The sequence below is a fragment of the Nuphar pumila genome, chromosome 3 (assembly GCF_984573655.1).
Source record: "Nuphar pumila chromosome 3, dmNupPumi1.hap1.1, whole genome shotgun sequence".
NCBI classification, from domain to species: Eukaryota; Viridiplantae; Streptophyta; class Magnoliopsida; order Nymphaeales; family Nymphaeaceae; genus Nuphar; species Nuphar pumila.
The window spans coordinates 3761703-3786911 of NC_143251.1; the positions used below are offsets into that span (position 1 = coordinate 3761703).

The 25209-nt window shown below is 36.7% G+C and overlaps 1 protein-coding gene and 1 pseudogene across 1 annotated transcript in view; one reads left to right on the plus strand and one right to left on the minus strand.

Annotated features, from left to right (window-relative positions):
* Nucleotides 1-8392: 8392 nt before the first annotated feature.
* On the minus strand, nt 8393-8783 carry LOC149841674 (large ribosomal subunit protein eL27y-like; annotated as a pseudogene).
* A 7134-nt stretch (nt 8784-15917) lies between these two features.
* The window catches only part of ALDH6B2 (aldehyde dehydrogenase 6B2), a 34131-nt gene continuing 24839 nt past the window's right edge, over nt 15918-25209 (plus strand). The window contains exons 1-11 of the mRNA XM_089998642.1: nt 15918-16046; nt 16181-16278; nt 17169-17243; nt 17386-17547; nt 17698-17776; nt 19629-19783; nt 20686-20749; nt 21432-21511; nt 21781-21846; nt 22166-22216; nt 22331-22482. Of these exons, the coding sequence (XP_089854768.1) occupies nt 16022-16046; nt 16181-16278; nt 17169-17243; nt 17386-17547; nt 17698-17776; nt 19629-19783; nt 20686-20749; nt 21432-21511; nt 21781-21846; nt 22166-22216; nt 22331-22482 (1007 nt within the window). The 5' untranslated portion in view covers nt 15918-16021. The remainder of the gene's footprint in view (nt 16047-16180; nt 16279-17168; nt 17244-17385; nt 17548-17697; nt 17777-19628; nt 19784-20685; nt 20750-21431; nt 21512-21780; nt 21847-22165; nt 22217-22330; nt 22483-25209) is intronic.

Here is a 25209-nt window from a genome sequence, read left to right on the forward strand (position 1 = left end):
AGATAGAGCCAACATTTTCTTTTTTCTGTTTATCCGTTTGTCATTCCCTTTTATCTTTTTGTTATATATATATATATATATACTCAGTATATTTTTCACTTTAACCGTTTTCCATGCCCTTCTCTTCTCTTGCTCGGTCTCTGGTGTACTTTCTTATTTAATTTCCACTGAGATATGATTTTCAATGCAACTCAAAACTTAAAAGCTTGGTCAGGTAAATGGCACTTCTTTTGCAAACGTTGGTGCAGTCTTGATATAACTTTCGCTATCTTCTGCCAGAAAATTTTCCGGGCAGTTTTCCGACCAGAAAATTTTTCAACAACAAGGATCGTGGCATTGCACTAGATTTTAAGTGACAATGTGAGAGACAAGATTTCTATTTTTAGTCAATAATCCTACAAAAGGGTGCCTTTTTCTTCCATGGTGAGTCATATGACTTTGTAGGTCGATACAGGGCAGCATTTTCATAGCTACCAGTGTGTTTTTGTTATTTAAAAAATCTTTGTGGATCTGTAATATTCTCTAAAGCCTTTATCCACGGATAACAGAAAAACTGGTTCATTTTAAATTCATCAATAGACTCGCCCAAGTTGCCGGTGATCGGATTCGAGTAGACGAATCCAGACGATTGAGATGGGGATTCAAAGTTGATCAAGTCACCTGATCAATGGTAAGTAGAATGCTGATGTATCTGATCCACTAGGAAAGCATGTAGTTGGAACTATATGATGCTGCGTGCCATATCTCCATCCTAGCTGTCCAACCTATTGCATCTGGACGGCTAGGATAAGTCTGCATTCTTGGTGAGAATGTGGACTAATCTTGGCCTTCGATCGGACGGCTGTGTTGTACATATAATGGACTCCATCATATGTCGTGATTTGATACATGTTCGTGCCAATGTTGTCAGTATCGGTATTGGCTGAATCGTTTGGCCAACGATTCTGCTGTATCGGCCCGTTACCGATACTCAAGTGAATCATTCTGTATCGGCCAAAAAATAATAAAAAAACATTTCATGTTAATCTGAACGTGACATGTGTTAAAACTATTAAACTAATATTTAAAACTAATTTTTAGTATTTTTTTATATTTATTAAAAAATAGCCGATTCAAGGGTAATGCGTATCTGTTTTCTGCTGATACGATACGTACAGGCCATATGCACCGATACTACAACATTGGTTCGTGCCAATTCAACGTGGTCCGAAAACAAATGGATATAAGCCCGTGCTTGGAGATCCAGGCCTTGCTTAAGTGCCTGGCTATGTGATTGGCCTGTGTCACATACAGGCACTTAAGCGATCCTTGTATCCCTGCTCAAAGACAAAATGATCAGCCCAATTCAGAACGAGCTAAGTGGAGTTGAACCTATTCACAGTCCAAACGGTTCCGTGGTAAAAACTACAAAGGTATGCGCCCTTGAAGAAGAATCTAAAAAAGGAAGAGTGATCTCCAAAGTTGCAAGACTCGATCCGCTATCATGATTGTGAAAGAGAATCTGTGGGGGCGATGGACGGTCATGGATGGTCTCGTACTCGTGCATGCATGGTCACATTCTCCCTTCCATCTTGGATTCCCTCTTCATCCTTTTGCTTTTATCAGTCATCGTTATCACAGAGAGAGAGAGAGAGAGTCATTTCATGATATTGTTTCCTGTTAATATTGACATGAGTGGACAGACTTTTTATAATTTTAATAAAAAAGACACAAATGGCCCAAGAGAGAGAGGATCCAGGGATTTCTTAATTGCTTAATTTTCTTTTTAATGACGAGGAGCTTTCTTCGAAGTGAGAAAAACCCCGGACAGAGCCCAATGACCACCAGGCCTTTAGTGGCCGATCTCTGGAAGCTACGAATGCACCCATGCACCAGCCAGATTTGAACCGACGTCTTCATCTCAACACCTTCACAACCACCCCGTGGTGTGCTTCCAGCCAATCACATGACAGAATTCAATGGCCCTTTGTGAAATTGTTGTCATGTGATTGGTTGGGGTACATAAGAAATTAGTTGACAGATCCCTAGGTCTGAAGTTGAGATTAAATTTATTATACTGAATTTTCCTTTTAACATTTACTTGAGTTAATGGAGGGGAAACAGAACTGAAAACCTACCAAAAGCTTCAGCTTTTACAACAAATCTTGGCCATCCATTTTTTCAAACTTTTGATGACGTTCATCAACAAATTGAATGATATCACAAATTCTTTTCGACCCCATCTAGTTGTGCATCAGTCTATGATAAGTTTTGAGGGTCATTCATCTTTCTTTTTTTTTCAATTAACCTGAAAAAAGACATTATCCACTCACCAGCTAATTGGTGTAAAAACCCATGTCCCTCTCTCCCACAGAGTGTACCAGTTTCTTCCTTGTAGCAAGGTGCGTGTACCCATGTGTTTTGAACTCGTGACAACCCTTTTACTTAGTGATATTCACGAGTTTCTCTTACCTGGTGAGTGGAGCCTCGTGGGCTTTGGCTGTGTCATTAATCTGACCATGAACAATATACAAGTTGCAATGGGCTGCTTTCCTTTCACGGTTTGGTCTGATCCGCTCTTGAAAAAGTGGATATGCCATTTTTTTTTCAAAAGACCCAAACGACCATATATATATATATATATATGTGTGTGTGTGTGTGTGTGTGTGTGTGTGTGTGAGAGAGAGAGAGAGAGAGAACTGGAAATAAACCTAGATTTTTATGCGGATTTTTGTTTTTGTTAAATCTGACTGTATGGATATGATTTACATGCTCTGTTTTAAAGAGACCAGCTCTTTAATCATCCAATTGTAATGCATAAGCAGGATTTTTAAGGCTTGAAAATTGGCAGTTCAGAGTTTTCTTAAAAATGAAACCATCCAGAAATCAAATTTTGTGTCGAGAAAACATGATCCAACAGTTGATTCCTAGCAAATAGACCATGCTAAATGCATCTAGAGGGTTCAATCTGCAAAAAAAAAACATCAGAAATGCTTAATTCACACTTATCATATTTTAGTGGCTTATATACATATATGTATATACACAGAGATAGAGAACCCTATTTAGACACTGGTGTGTACTGGACGTAGCATAGTATCGGCCATAGTCTGTCAAGTCAGGGCACCATCCAACCTTTGGATGGCGTAATCATGATGTTGATACATCGAACCCGTCCATAACCCTGTTAACTTCTAGGAGTCTGGCTGTTTGACAAGAAACATCAATGGACAAACAAACACAACGTGGGATGGTGATACTGATTGCAGTTGACAAGTCAAGCTGCTAAATCAGTTTATAGCAATGTTGGTACCTTGTACGTACTGCCAAGTACTTGGGCTAAGCTGAGCAGATAGGCTAACTAAATTTAGCTGTTTAGTCGCCGTCAATCCCAAGCCATGACTCTCTCGAAAATAATTTTCTTTCCATCTCTCAAAAACAAAATCCCACAAACAAAGCATAGTGTCAGGTGGGGAACCAGTTATAATGAACATTATAAGCCCAAAGCAATGTAGATGATGGGACATGCTGCCAAATTCTATTGCGAAATTAAAATATTTTGTTTTTTATAAAGCCTGTATTGAAACAAATAAATTAATTATTTTAAAGATTATGTAAAAGGATATATATATATATATATATATATATATAAGCTCTTATAAACAGTGGACAAACAAATCGTCCACTCTTATGGAACTATTATCCGTTGATGATTGCGTGCAGATCAGTGGTGATTTTTTTTCAAGTTAAAACAAGAATTATTAGCAGTCGGGACCACTGCTGATTCTCATTTTTTTGCCCAGCACATTGTGGCGGTTGTGAATGCCGCTAATATGTTGATTTTGTGCAAAATAAATGTGTTACAGTGCGTCTAACATCGTTCGACGTTAAGGCCATCCAGTGTTACGGCTTTTTCTATATATATATATATATAGATAGAGAGAGAGAGAGAGAGGGTGGTATCCGCCTATCACTTTTCTAGCGTGCTTCTAGCCTACCAGGCTTTTGAAAGGTATTTTTATGTGTTTTTTTTAAATCTGACCATACCGATATGATCTACATACTTGATTTTATAAAAATTGACTATTTGAACGTCCTATTCTGACACACAGATAGGTTTCTATAAAATCTAAAATTCAATGGTCTAAAATTTGTATAAATATTCAAAGGCTTAAAATTCATGTTTTTTTTTTATAAAAAAACATAATCCAAGTGTCATTTTATAGCAAATCAATTATATATGCCAAATACATCTGCAATGTCAGATTAAAAAAACAATTTGAAAATGCCCATTCTCTTGTGGTAGGAAGCTCTCTCTCTCTCTCTCTCTCTCTCTCTCTCTCTATATATATATATATATATATATATATATATATATATATATATATATATATATATATATATACACTAAAAAATACATTTGGTCGCTGATGTTAAAAACTCAAATATCATGTCATTTTAAAAAAACAAAATATCATGTGATATTTTCAAAATATTGCAATATTTTGAACATTTAAACTGCTAACAAAATATTGCCATATATATTTTTTGAGAATATCATGATATTTGTCACCATGAATGCAACAAGGATCGGCCACAATGGTCAACTGGTCTAGCCATAGTGGTTTGTTTGCTAGCCTCTAAACCTAGGTTGTCATCTAGAATTTTAGAGCTATTTTAGGTCCTTTTTTTGTTTCAAATATGGTAGTAAAAATGCTCTATCATTACAAGGATGCAGGTCAATAGCAACAATATATCTCACCGCTATTGCTTTATTTCTCGCTGCTATAAGTCTATAACAACGATAATTCTCGCTGACAAGTCACCAAAAAAATGGCCTTTGTTGAGTAATAACGACGATATTTATAGCTCGTTCTTAAAAGGTGAACCAACACCAGTGATGAATCTCGTCGAAACTAAGAATATCAATAACGGCGTGACTATCTTTAACATCGATGTTGTTTTAACAAAGAGATAGGCTATAACAGCGAGATCCCTAGCTCATCGCTATAACGACAAAAATCTTATATTGTCGTTATAGGCTATAACAAAGAGAATTGATTGATCGTTGTAGGTTATAACCGAGAGAATTGACTCATCATTATAGGCTATAACAACGAGACAGAGATCTCGCCTATAATGGAGGGACAAGCTATAAATCTACAGAAAATAAAATAAAACATATGTCACTTTATTTGTTCTAGGCCCATTTGAGTATTTCTTGTCTCGAGGGCAATAAAAATATCACTCAAAATCTTTGCTCTGAAGACAAGATTTCCCTGCATCATTTGTAAAAGTACATCACCATGAACAAAATTATCCAAAATTTCTACTGAGTACGATCTCACTCACTTCAACTCAAACACAAGAAAAATCAAGTGAAATATCAGAAATTTGGATAAAAAAATGGAAAATGAACAAACAAATATAATAATCAACACAGTCATGAAACCCTAGTTCTCAAGCAATTCTTCACAATGATCCATCAATTTGGAGTTCAAAACTTCAAATAATGTCAACAAATCTATCTGGTATTTATGAGCTTCTCCTGTTTTTTCACTTACATTCGATTTTTATTTATTTTTTCAAGAGGTTTATGCATCATCTAAAAGTATTACACTACAATGACAAAAACCAATGATGTTCCCACTCCTATTCTAAAAAACTCTCTATGCTATTGCAAATTAAACTTAAAGATACTATATAGATGGGTGGCTAAAAGGTCCTTTGAAAATAAAAGAAAACAACAAAGCAACATATCAATTCAGACAAACTAGTAGAACAAGAAAAGAAACAACAAAAGTAACAATGTCGCATGGAGTAAATGAAGAGATGGTGGGAGTTCAACAAGTTTTAGACGCCCCACAAAAATCCTTGTAGAATAAAGTGACCGATCTGTCATGATGATAATAAGAGATTATATACATTTTACCTACTATTCATAGAAAAAAAAACTACATAAGGTAAGTGTTGATACAAATTTGGAAGTTGAAAAAGATTTGACTTATCCATATTCACAAAATCCTTTTGAAAGATATGGGGATGTTGTATATAAGTCTTGATTGTCCTTTGCCTGAAGGAAAAGTAAAGTCCAAACCAATTTCTTAATTTTTGTAGCGTGAATCACACCGTCCAGAAACGTCGGGTTGCAATAGAATAAAAAAATATTTAAGTATATTGAAATGAATAAAGAACTAAATAAAGAAATAAAAAGAGACAAATTGATCTGAAAAGTATATTTTTCATACTCGAGGGCTCGTTTAGCTTTTACGTTCATTTTTGTCTGTCAGCACCTCTGTATAGGTATGATGGTTCTCTGATGGCTTCGAGACAGAGTGAAAGTAAGGCTTGAGTATGCTTTTTCTCTAAGCAAGTACTTAGGTATGGGATTTTCAAATTTTTTGATCTACCAAACTATAGGGGCTACCCTATTTATAGTAATTATGCATGAGATATGAATTCAGATATTGTTGGGGTTTGAATACAACCCAAATAGATCTATTCTTATCCTTATAAAAGATAAGACTCATCCAAGAAGAGTTCTGCTTTATATAAGAATTTGGGTATGATAGAATTCTATTTATTTATTTTTTTGCTCTAGGAAAACAAGGATAGGCTTTTGGGTGGTTTCTATCCAAATGGCATGTGTAGATGAGGTTTTTAGAGGTTTTCTATGAATTGAATAATGAAAATTTGGATTTTAATGCTTAAATCAGGTCTTACTTCGGTTTCCTTATGATATGGTAACTTGTTTTGGCAATAAATTTCTGTTCAGATGCTAGATTGAGGGATCGTTTGATGCATTGTAAACCTAACATTTCCAACTTTAATTTACTTTTTAAATAAAAAACTAAATTAAATCATTTTGATGATAAAAAATGCATTCAAATTGATTCCTACCTGAAAATAGGATTTTCATTAGACAAGTTACATTATTTTTGTCGTAACTTCTTACTCTGACATTGTATTGACCTAATTTTTAGCTTATTGAAAAGCTAAGATCCTCTAATTTAAATGATATTTTAAACAAAAGTTTAGATAATGTCAAATTAGAGTAAAAAAGTTTAAGCTAAAAGAACCTTGTAATGACCTGATCAAAATTGAGGTGTTTAGGATATTGAATAAAAAGATTTTCTGGGTTTGATTTATTGAAATGAGAATATTGAAGGAGAAAAGTGCAACATGTTGCTCAATACATTACCTAAACAATAGTAATATCTCCCCTTTTATGTCTTGTCTTAACAATGACAAGATGGATTTTTGAGCAGCATCACGCTCTAGATTTTCTTCTACATGTACGTGAAAAGCACATTAATGCACAAAACCAAAAAATAGGCAACCATTCTCAATTTGAAGGCTGATAAACACATAAAATTATCAGCTACAAGGAGTTGTCCAAGGACATCAACAACTTTAGTAACGTTCTCTGGTGAATCTTTACCAAAAAGAGGAAGAACACGAATTGCCTTTAGTCTTATCTGCAGCTACAGAAAACTTAAAAGCAGTTTATTTCGTGAGTCTAATACTGCATTTATGTTGTTCGCATCAGAATATGATGAGATGTGATGATCTATAAGGATTGACAGCCTCCATCCCAAGTATTGATGAACAAACAAGCACAAAAATAGGTAAAAGGAAAAGAAATGCATTTGCGTGAATAACTATACAAAAAAATATTTCCAAACTCAATAGAAGTCAATAACAACTGAGAACCAATTGACAACATTTAAACATACATATCAGCCATGAAGCAACTATAAGCTAGATTCCCTTTGAGTAAACAATAGCATCTAACCAACAAGAGAATAGGATACATGGCGTTCATGGATAGCAAAGAAACCCTACTTCCTCCCCTGGCAAGAGAATAGAGACCATTATAGCTCCATTAGATTGGAGAACTGGCATACTTCTCAACCCCTTGCGGTTCTTCTAAGATTTTACAAACATTTAAATAAGTTTGATGTTTTATCATGTCATAAAAGCCTATTGTCCGAAAATCTCTCCTTTTCAGGATCTAACATCAATTGCAATCACCTTCCTTTGGCTTATCAACAACAGTCTGTGCAGGGTCCCAAGGGTTGTTCACCTTCCTCTGGTTTATCAATGTTGGCAACTACACAAGGGTCATTCTCCTTGAGGGACTTCAGACGAGTGCCTTATTAATAAGAGATCAAATGTCTCAACTCCATTTTCCCCTTGGACCATTTCCCCAATTCCAACAGTACTAAGAAGCCACAGTTGTTGAGAGGCCAAAACCTTTACAGAGCATGATCTCACTCACTTTAACTCAAACACAACAAAAAAACAAGTGAAACATCACAAATTTGGACCAAAAAAAAGGAAAATACTCACATAGATGATGTGAAGAATGCGAATTCGGAGAAGAATCATGGTGGAAAACTCCAGCCTTTGTTCAAAAGCGGAGCTTGGTGAATTAGAACCACTGATTCTTGTCGGACTTGAACCTTTCCTCAAAATGGGCCTTCACCTCCTTTGTGGTGGCAACCTTCTTGTCACGAAACTAGAAGGTGTTGATGGCGATGACGTCCTTGAGGTCGACATCGAGGGTGTAGAGGGTAGGCATGATGTGGTTGTAGTTGATGAGCTTCATGAAGACCTTCATGCGAACCTTCTTAGCCATCTTCTTCACAGAGTCCTTGTGGATGACCTTCTTCGAGTACTTGGAGAGTTTTGCGACTAGGCTAGGTGTCTTCATCAAAGTTCTGGATGATCATCGCCTTCCGGTCGGCGAACCGACCCTGCAATACGATCACCGCCTTGTTCTACTTCATTAACTTCACCATCTTCGCCTTCCTCTATGCCTCTCTGGTGTGTGCTCCTCCGATCTAAGGTTTGGCAAGGCAAAGCGAAAGGCTATTACACTTAATTGTCTAAACAAACAATACTCTAGAGAGAGAGAGAGATCACAAAGATAGAGAGACATCACTCTATAACGACAAGAGCTAGATCTCGTTGTTATTGATCTATAACGATGAGATTCTCTGACCATTAGATAGGGCCTTCGCCTAAAGAAGATGTGTGTTTTTTATGCATTGAAGCATATTTTTAACAACATTGATATCACTCTATAATGGCAAGAGCTATATGTCATGATTAATTATCTATAACAACTAGATCGTCTAATAGTTAAAGTGTTTTAATGTCAATATATAACGGTCAGAGAATCTTACCATTATATATATGTCTTTAACAACGAGATATGTGCAGGAGCAAGGTATTTAAGGGGATATCCAACTCATCATTATTAATGAAACTAATAATGACGAGATTTATGACTGTAATAGAGCAATAGTGGCAAGATTCATGGTTCACCATTATTGATTAAGCTAATAACGGAAACAAAAATCTCGTTGTTATTGCTTTATCAATAGCAAAAAGATTTTTCTCGCTGAAAAAGAGTTGCCGCTATTGGCGCTCATCCTTGTAGTGTATGATAGTTTTTGCTTATTGGTGATACCTTTTAGATACCAACAGTGTATTGTAAGGTTGAAGCTGAGAGTAATCCTGGGGACACGATGAACCTAGGGGTTTTATGGGTAGGGGTCTTTACTAGGGCTGACTGGGTTCACATAGTGGTCGATGAGAACCAGGTTTCCCCTTGGCTTAGCAAAAAATTAAAAACATCAAGATGCCTTTGTTTTGTTTTTGAGTGGATAGGAGACCGGATAATATCATATGCAATTGATCAACGATTATTTTTAATCTCCAGCACACATTTCTTTGGAACTGTGAGATTGGGGCTCATGCACATCTCCATCAAGTGAGATGTGTGTATATAACCAACGAATATGGTATATACAATAGAGGTGATTTTTTATGCAGCAGCTTTGGTGACCATCCATCTCAACATTTTTCGAGATGGACACCACACCCATCTCAAAAAATGCCAAGATGGGTGTGTGTCAAAGGTCGCTGCATGCCCACCCTGCAGCTGTGCTGCATATAATGTGAACACTATACAATATGCCCTAATCTGCGAGATGGGAAATCACCATTGATGGTGATTTTCAATATCCACCGCCCATACGCCAAATCTCCCATTCAACAGGCCAACATGTAGTACTTGCTTTTCTCGAGGACAATATTATGCTCAATATTGCATGCATGATGAACCCAACATCTCTTCATTAACCATGGTTTGATCAGCCAAGATTAACATTTTGGCAAATAAAGCGTGGTCTTTGCCAGTTTAGCTATCGTACTGATCAACACATAAATATAACATTTTTTTTTAAAGGTAAGTTGGGGTTAGGCAGACCCCTACCAGATATCTCGTAACCCCCATGTGGCAGAGGGATTCGAACCTGAGCCTTCAGCTTGGCACAAGACCCCGCTTACCACATGGGATACCACCAGAGTGGTGACATAAATATAACATTAGTAAGTAGTGTTTGGACTGGTGAAGTTGGGTGGAATGCATTGGATTAATCCCATAAGAAACCTATTCATTTCACTTATTCTTCTTTTCAAGAGGGATCTTAGATTAATCAGCTTGTTAACAAAATTATTAATCAAAATGCTTGATATTCAAGTTTAATAAAAGATCAGGATTGATCAACGGTGTATTGATAACCAAAGTGACTCGTGTTCTTTAGCCAACATGTAACTCGTACTTGGAACTTAAAGGAGAGAGAGAGAGAGTAAGGCAACTCGAGGGCATATGAGATTAAATGATGTTTGAGTTGTCCCTTAAGGCATGTTTGGTGGCAGGTTTAGGATTGGATCAAATGAACAAAAAAGACGGAATTTAGTAACATCTGTACCAAGTTCAACGTTTGTTTGGACTGTACTCAGATGTGTTTCAAATGTTTGTTGTTTGATGATGAGCAGATAACTTGGATAATCATGGATAATGGGTCGTATTATTTTATTTTGGATTGTATGACCCCATTTGCCCAACCATAAGAGTATTTTAACATGTTTATTATGGATTTTAACATTGGATATATTATATTAGATATCGGATTGGATTTAAAAACAAAAAAATGCTTAAACTATGGGTAATTTTAAAAAAATAAGAATTGGTATTTTTTATATATAAATACTACAATTGGTGTCTTATTAGTTCTGATTATGAAAGTTTATAAAAAAAATTATGGATTTTAGCTTTAAATATAGATCTCAAACCGGACCCAAGTACAAAAAAATGTTTAAATTTTAGGTAATTTGAGAAAAAAATAAGTTCATATTTTTTATATTCAAACCCAAAAACCTTAAAATGCATATTCATAGTCATTTTATATAAAAAACAAAAAACAAAAATGCAATGAAATAAATCATTTTTCATATTTTTATACCAAAAACCGAAATGCAAGAATTCATATTCATAAAACCAAAATGCAATATATTTATATACAAACCAAAAATTTGAGGAGGGTACTTTTACTTTAAATTTTTGTACATATGAAATATATTTATTTTTTAATTTATTTTTTAATCCTAATCTACTTAAGAGATCTGCTTCATTCTCCCTTTCCTTAACTCTTCAATCTGCCCTCCTTTTTTATTTTTTTAATCATTTGATAATTTTTTTTGGCCGGACGTTGGCGGAGGGGGAAGGAGATTGGAGAGGAGGAGAAGAAAACCATAGACCCGGGGTGGAGAGTCGGGGGAGGGGCTGTGGAGATAGAAGAGGTGCAATCAAAGGAAAGAGCAGATGGCTGGGGTTGTGCGACTCCATGGCTACCTCGAGAACTGACAGAGGGCCATCTCCTCCGGCGAGGTCACCTCCCTCATCAACTGCTGCCTCGATCTGCTCAAGGACAACTTTAGGGTCAGCCAGAGCACCCTCCAGTCCCTCGCCTTCGCCGCCTTTCTCGCCAAAGACCACCTCAACCACCATCATCGAGTATCTCGGTGATGCCAATCAGCCCATCCGTGACGTCGCCTGGCACCCGGACTTCCTCATCCTCCGTCCGGTCTCTCCTTCGCTGCACAGGAGAGAGAGATCGTTGGGCACACCCATAGTTGTATTTTTTTTAATTTGTTTCTCTCCTTTTTTTTTTTTTTGTAAATAACGAAGTATTCTGGATGCTGTGAATGCGACATCAAACATAGCCTGTGCAACTCGTGAGACATGACAATCAGATCAGTTTTCTCTCCCTTCATTCATCTCAAGTCGTTCGTAGTGCATTTTAATCTATTTTTAATGAAAAATAGTTGTTTTAATGATTATATTCACAGGAGAGTCCTAACACTTTCATGAGTTAAGAAACACATTGGATTAAATGATGCTTGAGCTATCCCATAGGAAATTCGTGGGACATGACAATGCTATCGGTTTAAATTTCTCTCTCTTCATTCATCTCAAGACGTTGGTAGTGCATTTTTTTCATCTATTCTTACTCAAGGAAAATAATTGCCAATGATTATTTTCACAAGAGAGAGAGAGGATCGCTATGCCATGTATCCCATGTGGTTAGCGGGGTCCTGTGCCAAGTTGAAGGAGGCCCAGGTTCGAATCCCTCTGCCACATTGGGCTTACGAGATATCTGGTAGGGATCTGCCTAACCCTCCAAAAAAAAAGAGCAATCTCTCACTTGCGGTACAGTGTGAAATGAGGTCATGGACCCATTTCTATGATTCTGGATATCCTTTTCTAGAAATGAAGTTCTCTACATTATTGTCTTCATATGTCATAAAGGCGTGTCATTTTTTGGTGTGTGCCTCTAATGAGACACAAACAGACGCTCGGACATGTTGGTACAGACACAGACACTTATAGCCATTATTTTAATACTTTTAATAATATTTTTATATTTGTATATTTCTCAATAAAATATGCATTTTTACGTTAAAATATAAAATTCCTTGTTCTCGACTCTTATTTTCTCAAAACATTTTGAACTTGAGAGTCGAACTCGCATCATGAGCGTCTTTGTATCCACGAATCTTTGTGACATAGTTGTCCTCTTTCCTAAACAAAAAAATCTTGCTTTATTCTTTAACATCGCTGTCTTAGGTGTAAGACCATATCAAGAAAACGTGGACACATTTCTCTGTCTTAGGTGTAAGACCCTGTTTTCCAACCATTTTTATCCGATGCATTGTTGTTACCAGATAAATGTTAATTTGAATCCGCATCTTATCCCAAAACATAGGGATGGCAGTGGACCGGGGAAAAGGGGGCCTTGCCCCGCCTCACCCCGTTTGGACCAGGGATGGAGAACATGAAACGGGGATGTGAGTTAAAATCATAACCCATGTGGGGATGGAGGCGGAGATGGACTTACGCTTTCCCCAATCCTGCCCCATCCCCGATCCTCATTAGTAAAATGCTAAAATACTCTTTAGGGATGACAGTACACCCAGGAGAAATGCACACTTTGTCTTGGTGTTAGATCCCAAACTTTTGAAGCTCTGACCCGGATCCGACTATATTCTGTTGCCTTTTTTCCCAATCATCTCATAAAATTACTAGTTTCAGCCTTCTCGCCTCTAACAAGTAACCACCATTTGTCTCTCTAAAAAACCACAATTATCTAAAAAATTAATAATCCCCATTATTTTGCCAATATTCCTGACTATTTTTTGGGAAATCTCTCTCTCTCAATTGCCATTAATGATGATTGAGTCGGTGTTGTTCATCACCCCTGATTAGGGCTGCACAACGAGCCGGGCTCGGCTCGGGTTTGACGCATTTAAGCTCAACTTGAACTCATCCGAAAGAATAAATGAATCAAGCTTGAGCAAGGGATCAAGCTCAGTCCACATAAATGAGCCTAGCTTGAACGGGCAATCCAGCTGACTGAACAAGCCAATGATTTTTTCAAAACAGGCTGTTATATATAAATATAAAATATCACAATATATACAAAATATACACCTGCTCGAGTCACCCGAGTGGCAGCGGGCCTGGGGGTAATAAGGTGCTGACCCCTTTGTCTCAGGTTCGACTCCCACCGGGTGTGTGGGTGACTCTAATTGGTGGGCTCTGTAAGGGCTTGAGTGTAAGTGACCCCACCCTAGGTTTACCTTGCACGGAGATGAGCCCATAGCACCCAAAGGTTAAATTCCAAAGCCAGCTAAGCATGATACGATTTTGTCGCTAAGCATCCCTCGTGGCCAGGGACCAGGGTGGTTATGAGGGTGATGAGATGAACCCTGCTGGAGCATGGTGTCTATAGCTTTTATACCCCTCTCTTCGGTGAGGGTTCCTCATCATAATTTTTTTTTTTTGTCACGAAGCATCTTGTGAGGCTGTCACAGGGATACTTTGTGTCGTGTCCCTTATACTATTCTTAATGGAAAATTTTTCATAGAAGTAATGGGTTCTAGCGCCCTTCTTAATCGTGTCCATGTGACATGAAAATGGAAGAAGTGTTTTGACCAAATACGGCATTCACGAAATTCCTATAAGTTTCCATTTATTTAAAAGGGATAAACCTATCTAATGAACTGGATATTGAGAGGCTTATCCGGCCTTCTGCAGACGATTAGGTATTTGGCAAGGGAAAATTTAGTGGTAAAATAAAAAATTTTGTTTTTCATGGGAAAATCAAAAGAAAATGCGGGCATAAAATAAAAATTTAAGAAAATACAAGGCATGAAAATGTAAATATATAAAAAATGTCAATATCATGAAAAATATCGTGATTTTTTGTTTTTTCAGGTATTCAAAAGACACAATATTTTTAAAATATCTAGTTATTTTGTTGATGGTTTATAGATATGAAATGACAAGGTTCATACTTATTCTGATATGTACGTAAAATTGAATATGACACAGTGACTCTGAGGGAAATTTAAGCAAAATTAGAGAATTTTTTTCTCAATTAACAGAAATGCTCAAGGAGATTTTTGAAAGAGCATCTTATAGAGAAGGTGGGAACAACAAGTATGAGCACTTGTTTCTCTTCTCACACAAATTTTGGGAATTGCTTTTCCAGAGAATCTAGACTTGACCAACTTTCAGGATCCAGAATCACCAACCTGACTATTCAAAAGTTCAAAGTTATGTTTTCTTAGGAAAATATCCATTGCTGTATATAGGAACATACCATCTAGCAGAAATCATAGGAATATGGTACCCAATCTTGTGCTTGGGATCTGTTTAGCATGATTCATTTATTAAGAAACACACTTGAACGGGCTTGCTTTTTATTTTTATGATTGCAAAATTTTGATACACTGGAAAGCTGAAATGAGCTCTTCTATATTTTCCCAATGGTTTGTGTAGGCTCAAACAATGACTTGAGAATCTAACCTTGACTGTCCGTCTAGCAGCCAAAGCCCACCCACTACGCCAACCCCTTATTGGGGCTTTGTGAAAACATGGATTGCTTTATTTTTTCTTGCTTTGTGCCTATTTTAGTTTTTGATTTATTTGGTTTTGCCACATTTTACTGACAACAATGCAAAACACTAAAAAAACATCTGTTTTTGTGATATCTATTTTTCATTTTAATGGATCGGGTTTGATAGAAACTCGATTCATACCGAACCGGATAGAGTTAATATTTGGTTATAAAGAAGGAGCTCCGATTAGAATCTGGATGGGACCCAAGGGTTCCGTTAGCATAATCAAATTTTGAGAAATTTCGTACCAGAACTGAGTATGACCCGAATTCTGATTATGATCCGCAAATTTTCAATGAAAAAAAGATGAAAAAATATTATTTTACTAGGTATGAACCAAGTCTGGTTTATGTAATCCTTATAGAACCCAGGGTATGGTTTTTCTTACAGTGGGTGGTCTGATCAGACCCGGTCTGGACCCAGTACCAGGACCTTAAAGTCAGATATGGGTTCGGGCTGAGTCGACTTCGAACCAGTTGACACCCCCAGTGACGGTAGCAGGCTCGTATCTTCCGCGATATTTGCTGATCCAAAAACGACGGATGAGATGACACCTTCGTTCTTTCGATCTGACCAAATTACCCTTCCCGCGTGTGGTAAATTGCACGTGCGAGAGTCGAGTGGGTGGAAGTGGAATTCCCACTCTGCACTGCCGACTATATAAAGAGGCCAGTGACCTCACTCGGTTCCGATCGTCGTGGGGCCGGAGAAGAGGAGGAGAAAGATGTTGCAGGCGTCTCTCCGACGAGGTGATCTTTTTTTTCTCCTTTCTCACTCTCTTTTCTACCCAGAATCGAAAGGGAATTAGAATTCTTTCGACGTTTTCTGTAGTTTTTTTTTTTCTGATGTAATCTGGACTAACAAAGCTAGCGATCTTTTGCAGCGAAGAGCTTGAATTTGGGGGCATTTCGGAGTCATGAAGTGACGAAATTGGGGTTTTCTACCGCCTCGGATGCGTCCCCTGCCCCTGGAAATCCCCCGGTCTCTCTCTCTCTCTCTCAGAGTTTTTGCTTTGGTGTTTGTGTTGATGCGAATTCGGTTATTTTTTTTATTGTTGTTCTCTTTTGCTTGTAGGCATGTTGTTGATCTTTTTGTTCTTTATTCTTTGTTCACGGATTCGAAATTTATGAAATGGGTGTAATTCAGAAACAGGTGGTCTTTTTGGATGCATGAAAAGAGGTGTTCTTTTTTGGTGGTGTTGGGTTTAGTGAATCCATTCTTTTGGGTATTGTTGTGTGATTGGTATGAAGAAAATGATTTAATTTTGGTTCTCGGGGGTGGAATTACTATTCTGACTGATGCTGTGGAAGAGTGTCAACGCTTTTTAATATCTGGTTCTAGATGAACGAGACACTGTGGTTATTTTTGCTATCGTTTGATTGTTTTTTTTTTTTTGGTGAAGAGTGGAGATGCGTTCTCATTTTCATGATTCAGGTCGTCGCACTAGTTCATTGTTGTTTCATTGTTGGTCCTGATTGATCTTATTGTTAGTTTTTGGTCTATGTGTTGCATCTTAAGTTTAACTGGTATATGTTTTCGAGAAGGGATTCCATCACCTGACATATGATGGGATCCGTCCTACACTCAATCCTAGTCATCCAACAAACTGCTAGGATTGGTCCACATTCTCACCAAGATGTGGATTAATCCTAGTCATCAGATGTATCAATTGGACGGCCAGGATCAACATAGATCCTCTGACATATGATGCGGGAGGATTGGATCCTTTTTTTATGTATTTTCTGCATTATGTCCTTTGGAGGACGCCGATGGTTTCACCCTAGTTCATTACTTGTGATGCACCTACAAGGTGACTCCTATTTGATATCACCATGCCTCTGACTTCATGAAATTAACTTTCTTTTTATTAGCCTAAGGTGTGCAATCTGATCGGAGGAAAATTTGTGGAATCTCAATCTGACGTGCTGATTGATGTAATTAATCCAGTAAGTATTTGATGGTAAATGGAAAATCCCCTAGTAAAATAACCTTCTTGGATCTAAATAAACAGATAATCATTTTTTAGCTGATCATGCATATACATGTGTTCAGATATCTTGTACTTATATCTTGGTCCACTTTTAATAGGCAACACAAGAGGTTGTTTCTCAAGTTCCTTTGACAACTCAGGAAGAGTTCAAAGCAGCAGTAAGTTCAGCAAAACAAGCCTTTCCATCATGGAGAAATACACCAGTTACCACACGCCAACGTGTCATGCTCAATCTCCAGGAACTCATCCGCAGAGACATGGTAAGTAGAATCACTAACAAATATATGGTCTTTTCTTTGGTTTATAAAACTCCCTGAGTCTGTGATTTGACACATTTGTGCACCTAATACAAGTAGCATTTTCTTTTAAGTTGATCTACTTATAGAATCAACCGATGTAAACTTGTTCAGGACAAGCTCGCCTTGAACATAACTACTGAACAAGGGAAGACACTTCGTGATGCGCATGGTGATGTTTTCCGTGGTTTGGGTGAGTTGTATTTTTTTATTCACATAAATGCATGCACATTTGCACACACTCTGCATATATTCATGCATAGTAGCCAATAGAAATGACCAGTTCATGGAAATTTAGCAAGAGTTTGTTATATGCATGTCTTGCACTCAATATATAAGACCTGCTATGATAGTGGCCCATCAATTATTCATTCAACCAAGGTTCATTAAGATTCTCTCTAAGATGAACATGCTTATCTCTCTCTTTTGCTCAAGATTTTTTCAATGACTCTACTTTAATTTTGCTAGTATCTTTACTGCTTGATTAGGCATGCTTTTAATGATTTCCCAAGAGTCTAGACTGAAGAGAGACATGAAGATGATTTAACCTAGTGTTTACTTTACCTGCATACGGCCCATGCAATGCATAAGTTTGTGCTAGTCAAGGTTATAGGTCGAAGTGAAGTGCAGACTACTCTTAATAGTACAGGCCTATTTGCTTGTGTTGATTTGAAGGTCAAGATTATAAGGAAATTCTAGGTCGAACCTGCATGATGACAAACACCCATATGCCTGGGTTTTTTAAGCAAATTGGCATTGGACAGCCCAATTCTTCAACAACCGAATGTTTTACGGAAATTTTGTAATAGAGTAAATATGTGCAAAATTAAGCGAATAAATGATTTTTAGAGAGGATGGCATTCATTACAATTTACTAGTACAGATAAAAAAAATGCATGAATCCTTTGTTTTTCTCCTTTTTTTTTATTTTGAAGGTGGGGTATCTGCTTGATGGGTTTCAAACTTGAGTGACTTGGTATGATGCTGCAGCTCTAGCATCTCAGATCCGATCTCGATGGACATGAATCTCAAATCGTAACGTAGTCAAAACAATTTTAACAAAATTAAATTATGAATACATCATGGATAGACTTTTGATATGTTTCGAATGTGAGACCACTTGCTAGAATGATGCAACTTTGCCATCTAGTGTTCTGTCCAAAATACATGCACCTGAAAATTATAAAAAGATGAGTAATGCTTAACAATATTGAAAAGCTAGGTGGGGCAGAGAGAAGGGGAGAGGAATATAGTGAATCATAAATTATAAACAACTTGATAATTGGACTTCAAAATTATAGGCAATTTGATGCTTAATGGAACTTGATTCAAAAGAAATCTCCACATGGTTTTCTGTCCAAAAAATTAACCAATGTGATGAAATATTGAAACGTCCTTTATTTAAAGAAAATAAATTTCTCTGAACAACTGCTAAGGAAAAGTTTAAGGCAACACCTTCTTCCTCAAGGGAGAGCACAATGGATATTCACTGTCTCATGTACTCTTGCAAAAAAGCTCACTTTTTAATTATGTGGGTTGTATCACTAAACTAGGTTTGCCTACAAGGGCTCCACTCATCTGGTAGGCGCGACATGTGAATGTCACCAAGTTGACGGGACGTCACAAGTTCGAAACCCAGGTGGCATCCCTGGGCACAAGGTCGAAGCTGGGTGTACTCCCGGTGGGCAGGGGGGTGGGACCTCAAGCGTTTTACCAACCAGAGGCTAACCAATGTCCGGTTGGTGAGGGGGGGGGGGTTCCCTTGGATTATCCAAAAACTCACTAAACTAGGTTTAGGAGACATCTACCATTTCATAGTTCATTTTGTTAAGTCTTGATTTACATTTCCATGGTGCCACAAAATCCCTTGAAGTTTAACTTTGCATGGACTTGGAATATTTGAAGTTTTCAAAGTTCTTTTGATTGACGACCAAGCTCTTGTTCCAGATGGTTCGTTGAGTAGCAAACTTTTATATTTGATCTTCAAGCATATTGTAGTTTAATGAGAGTCAGTTATTGAGAAACTCACGAACTTACTGCTTCAGAGGTGGTGGAACATGCTTGTGGTATGGGAAGCCTGCAAATGGGAGAATTTTTTTCCAATGTCTCAAATGGGATTGATACATACAGCATTAGGGAGCCTCTTGGCGTTTGTGCTGGAATATGTCCATTCAACTTTCCTGCGATGATTCCTTTATGGGTATACCTTCTTTTCACTTTTTTGTTTTCAATTACTTATCTTGGCCATTATTGAACATATTCCATTTCCTTTTCACCAAAAAATAAGAAAAGATGTCCATTTGATGTTTCATTTGTCACTCTTGGATTATATGGTAAAGTGGGTGTTATTATTCACAGACTGCAATATTGTTGTTTTTCAAGCAATACAGCCCGTTTTTTGTTTTGTCTTTACAGGGATTATAGTTATCTGGATGAGATGATATATGTTTGTCTCTATGTAACACAGACTCTTCTAACAGGGCACCGCACACGTTGCACCTGCACCTATGCGGGTGCGACACTTGGACATGACTTCCTTTATGTCAGATGAAGTCAACCACACTGAGGTCCATTTCTGTCCAAAAATGGATTCAGTTAACCCTAACCAAGTCCAGTTTATTTATATTATATATATAAAATTATAAATACATAAATGCACACACACACACACACACACACACACACACACACACACACACACACACACACATATATATATATATATATATATCCACACCTCCACACCGGTGTGGTGTTATTTTTTATTGATGAGGAATGGCAATTGTAGATTGTTAATTCGATTTATTGCATGATGAATTGATGATATGATAATTGTTTTTATTTCATTAATCTTAACTTAAAACTGTTAAAAATTATATATATATATATATATACACACACACTCCCCACACCCAAGTTTTTTTAAAGTGCTGCATCATCGCATCCGCACCCACACCTATATGACATAGGTTTGTCTTGTGACTGCAGCATTTTATGTTTGGAAATGATTGGTTTGATCCGGGAATAGAGATTGATCATTTCAGACATGAGCATATGCTAGAGCAATTTTGATGTTTGGTTGTTGGTTTTCTATCTTTGCAGATGTTTCCAGTGGCTGTGACTTGTGGTAACACATTTGTTTTGAAGCCGTCAGAGAAAGATCCAGGTGATAAATTGTCCCTCTCGGTATTTGGATTTGGCCCTTTCTTATTCACTTATTTTATTCACTGTACTGTTTTTAATCTTATTATATTGACCAATACATAAAAACCCTTATATGACTTTGGTATATACGGATGGAAAAAGTGCTGTCCACTTCAACAGTTTCTGCTTGGATGCTACCATAAGCTCAAATCAGTGGAACTTGTTGTTGAAATGCTCGGATTATTTGTTTGATGATGCATCTCAGTCAATAAAAATATGGAACCCAAATCATGGCTAGGGCTCTTTGATGAAGCTCAATAAATCAATGATGAACTTTTTGGCTTTCCTTTGTAGTTTGGTGTGGTTATTATTTAATCATGGAACTTACTGTGTTGTACTGATTTTGCATCTCTTTGAGCTGAATATAATAAAATTTCAATAATCTATTAGTTTAAAATGTTAAATTTTAATGGTTCCGTACACCTGGTTTTCCCTAGTGGTTTGAGAAGTGAGCATTTAGTAACAAATTTAATGGTTCCATACACCTTTTGATTTTTATCAGTTGTTTGAGAAGTGAGCATTTCCGCCCATTGTAGTAACAGTATATTTGAGTTTTTCTCAGTTGATGTGAAGCAGAATTTTCTAGTAAAATAGTGTATTCTTTGTACTGTTTTTCATTATTCTAACTTGTAAAGCATCTCCAGGGGCTGCAATGATGCTGGCAGACTTGGCAATGGAGGCTGGTTTACCAGATGGTGTCTTGAATATTGTTCATGGGACAACTGTTAAGTAACTTAAGTTATCTGCCACTTATTCAGTTGATTGTCTGTTTTCCCAATGATGTATCAGAACTGTATCCAAGTAAATGTGAGGCAGAATCATTTTAGTTAGTGTTTGATGTCTTTTTTATCAGAATGTACATTTTCCACCTATTTTATATTCTTATGTCTGGTTTTTATATAACCTCTTCCTGTTGGTCTCCCTTAGTCATCTTTTTGGTAATATTCATCCTTCATCTGGATAATAGTAATGTTACTTTTCTAATTTGAGCAGGATGTTGTCAACAACATATGTGATGATGATGATATTAAGGCCATTTCTTTTGTGGGTTCTAATACAGTAAGTTCTTGATAAACTTCCTGTGCAAAATGATGTTTTCAAGCTTCTTTAATAGGTATGCTTTGTACTCATGGAAAGTCTCAAGTTATATGGAAGGCTTCAATTGTGGCAAATGTTTCCTTGTCAGCATCGAAGAGAAAAGAAAAGCAACTCTTTTTGATACTGGTGGTGTAGTTGTATTTGCCCAAAATTCAGATTTTGTTTTGAATAGCATGGAAATATTACAACTTTACAACTTATTGGCTTTTCTTGGCTAGATGTTTGGTGACAATAATCTTGAATCTTATATTCTCATGATCTTTTTCTATTTGTTGTGCAGGCTGGCATGCACATTTATTCCCGGGCAGCCGCTAAAGGAAAACGCGTTCAGGTTATATTATGTTGTATAGCTATAGTTGAAACCTTGTTCTTTCTGTCTACACTCAAGGAAGAACTTGGATAATTTTTTCTCTTTGATATTTTGGTGACTTGTTCTTTTCTCCAGTCAAATATGGGAGCAAAAAACCATGCAATTATCATGCCTGATGCAAATGTAGATGCTACCTTGAATGCTCTAGTAGCTGCTGGTTTTGGTGCTGCAGGACAACGATGCATGGCACTCAGCACGGCTGTCTTTGTTGGAGACTCAAAACCATGGTACTTTAAACTATCTTTGTGGCATTTCGTGATAAAGTTGTCCCTTTGTAAGCATTTTTTGTTACATCAATTCACTATATATTTGTGTGTATGTGTGTGTCAAAATGTTTGTCTACACTCGAGTGTATCATGTCCATGATACACTATCCTTTTTCAGTGTCATCAAATGTTGTAATGGTGCTGGTCAAGTGGATAGTTTTATTTGGACTATCCTTTTTCAGTGTCATACCCCTTGAAAATGCGATTTTTTTTAACCATTGCAGAAATCTTCCCAGAAACCCAGGGCTTTTACAGTTCCACTCCCAATTGGATAAAACAACCAACCACGATAGAGCTTACAATTATCATCCATACCAAACCAAACTTTTATTGAATAATAAGTGATAAGTCTCGAGACAATTGTATAAATAAAGAATTCAGAGTATAATAACAACTAAATGAAACGAAAAGGAAATAAAAGAAGAGCCATGTTGTCTATCTGTGAACTGTCTAACAAATGCGTGACACTGGTAACTCCCCCAGAAGCCAGTCGCTTCACTGATCACCTGCGACTGCGAAAAACCATAGAAGGTGTCAGAATCAAAATTCTGAGTACATGTACTTCTAATAAAACAAGTGAGCTAAAGAACACGGATATGATTTCATGCAATAGTTCAGAGGAATACAATTATGACATTTGCATAATTCAATTTAGCATTCATGCAACATGGAGCATTTATTAAGCATGAAGAAACATTAATCAATAATAGGAATAACTATTTAAGCAATACAACTATATGACATGTATTAGGAAACAAAAATATGCATTCACCAACATTTAACAATTAAGGGAACAGGTACAATGTGCATGATCTAATGCATAGCAGGAATATGCATGATTTATGCACAATGCATGAATCCTTTATTATCTTTCGTTAAGGTTTTTCTTTCCATATGCATGCCCTATTAAATGCACACCATTTAAGTTTTCTCTTTTTAATTACCATTACCCGCAGATACACCAAACGAGTAAAATTTTCTGAGGTCAAGTAGGGTTCCCAAGGTAACTTAGCACACAAGTTGTATTTTATTTACTGGGTTTCAAACTTAGCCCTCAACCGAATCACCTTCAGAACATTATACCTTCATATCATGTTGGGACACTAGGGACCCTCCACGCTTACAAGTGATACTTTCTTAGTATACCAAAACAACAACTGTGTCGAACATACCACCCCTAGGTAAAGTGACGGACTCTCCCTAAAACCGTGGCCAAGAGAAAGAACCTCAATATCGGGTTCAGGGGTCAAAGTAAAGCACACAAAGTTTTTTATCCTCGTGGTCCTCTAAAACAGAATATCTAAGATTCTCATTCTTTCGATAGGAGTTTTTAGAACGTATATTACATTGTTCTTATTCATTATCTTTTTATTAAAAGCCAAATATTGAGTTTTGTAATTCAACATGCAAAAGCAAAGGCAAAAACTCGCATCTACCCTTGCGAGAATCATCACGGGACTCCCGCCCGTGGAAACACATAGAATAGTGCAATATAGTGCAATAAAGATAAATGTAATTTTTGTGATGCATTTAAGATACATAAAGAAAGAGCAAACCAAAATGAATTTCTTTTTTGGTTCATATCGCTGACCCCAATTGTTTTGGGATGAAGGCGTAGTTGTTGTTGTTTGTTGTTGTTTGAAAGAAAGAGCAAACCAAAGCTACTAGGCTCACCAGGCCCATGATGATTCATTTCGAACATCGATGCATCGTATGCAAAAATTATAACAATATGCAATTTATGCAATGATACCAACATGATTCTAAATGCACATTCATTCATACCAATTTAACAATGTGCATGAGCTACTAGAGTCATATGCATGTGTTCATCATCTATGTGAAATTGCTTTCATGTAATCACTTAACACATATGCATTCATTCATGATTCATAAGTACATGAGAACATTTATAAAGGATTGTACATGCTAAACACACATTGATTTCATGTATGCACATGCACTTGAAACCAATCCATAAATGCACGATAATTAAACATGTCCCATAAATGTAGGCATATGAAACTTTTCATTCATAACATGTGTTAACATCCACACACATGAACATAACCTGGATCTAGAAATTGAATTTCAGGACTGCATACATTCATATCATGTATGCACCTGTACCAAAACAAACTTTGCAATGACATGTTAGCAGGCATTCTTTCATATCCAACATACTAAATTCAAACTAAAGCATAAGAAGAACTCCATTCATCATATTAAGTCCACCATACTTAGCAAAAATCTGGAAAATAATCACATGACTAGGCACGTTCTTTTTAAATATACACGAGTACTTGGAATCACTTGAGATAGTATATTGCTAATGCATATCGTATCAATTCCGAGTATATGAAACCAAGCCCCATTCTTTTGTACACAACAAGCCCGCTTTAATTTGATTAACAAGTCTGAAAACAATTAAAAGGCATAATTGAATACCCAGTTTTTTTTTTTAAGCTTTACACCCACCCAACCGACCAACCAGTATGATATATATATATATATATATATATATATATATATATATATATATATATATATATATATATATATATATATATATTCTTCCAGATCCATACTATCACGTCTAAATATTCACAACAGAAAATAAACGGCAATTAACATGCCTTCCAATATGATCACCTTGTATTCTTTACAACCAGAAAAATAACATGTTTC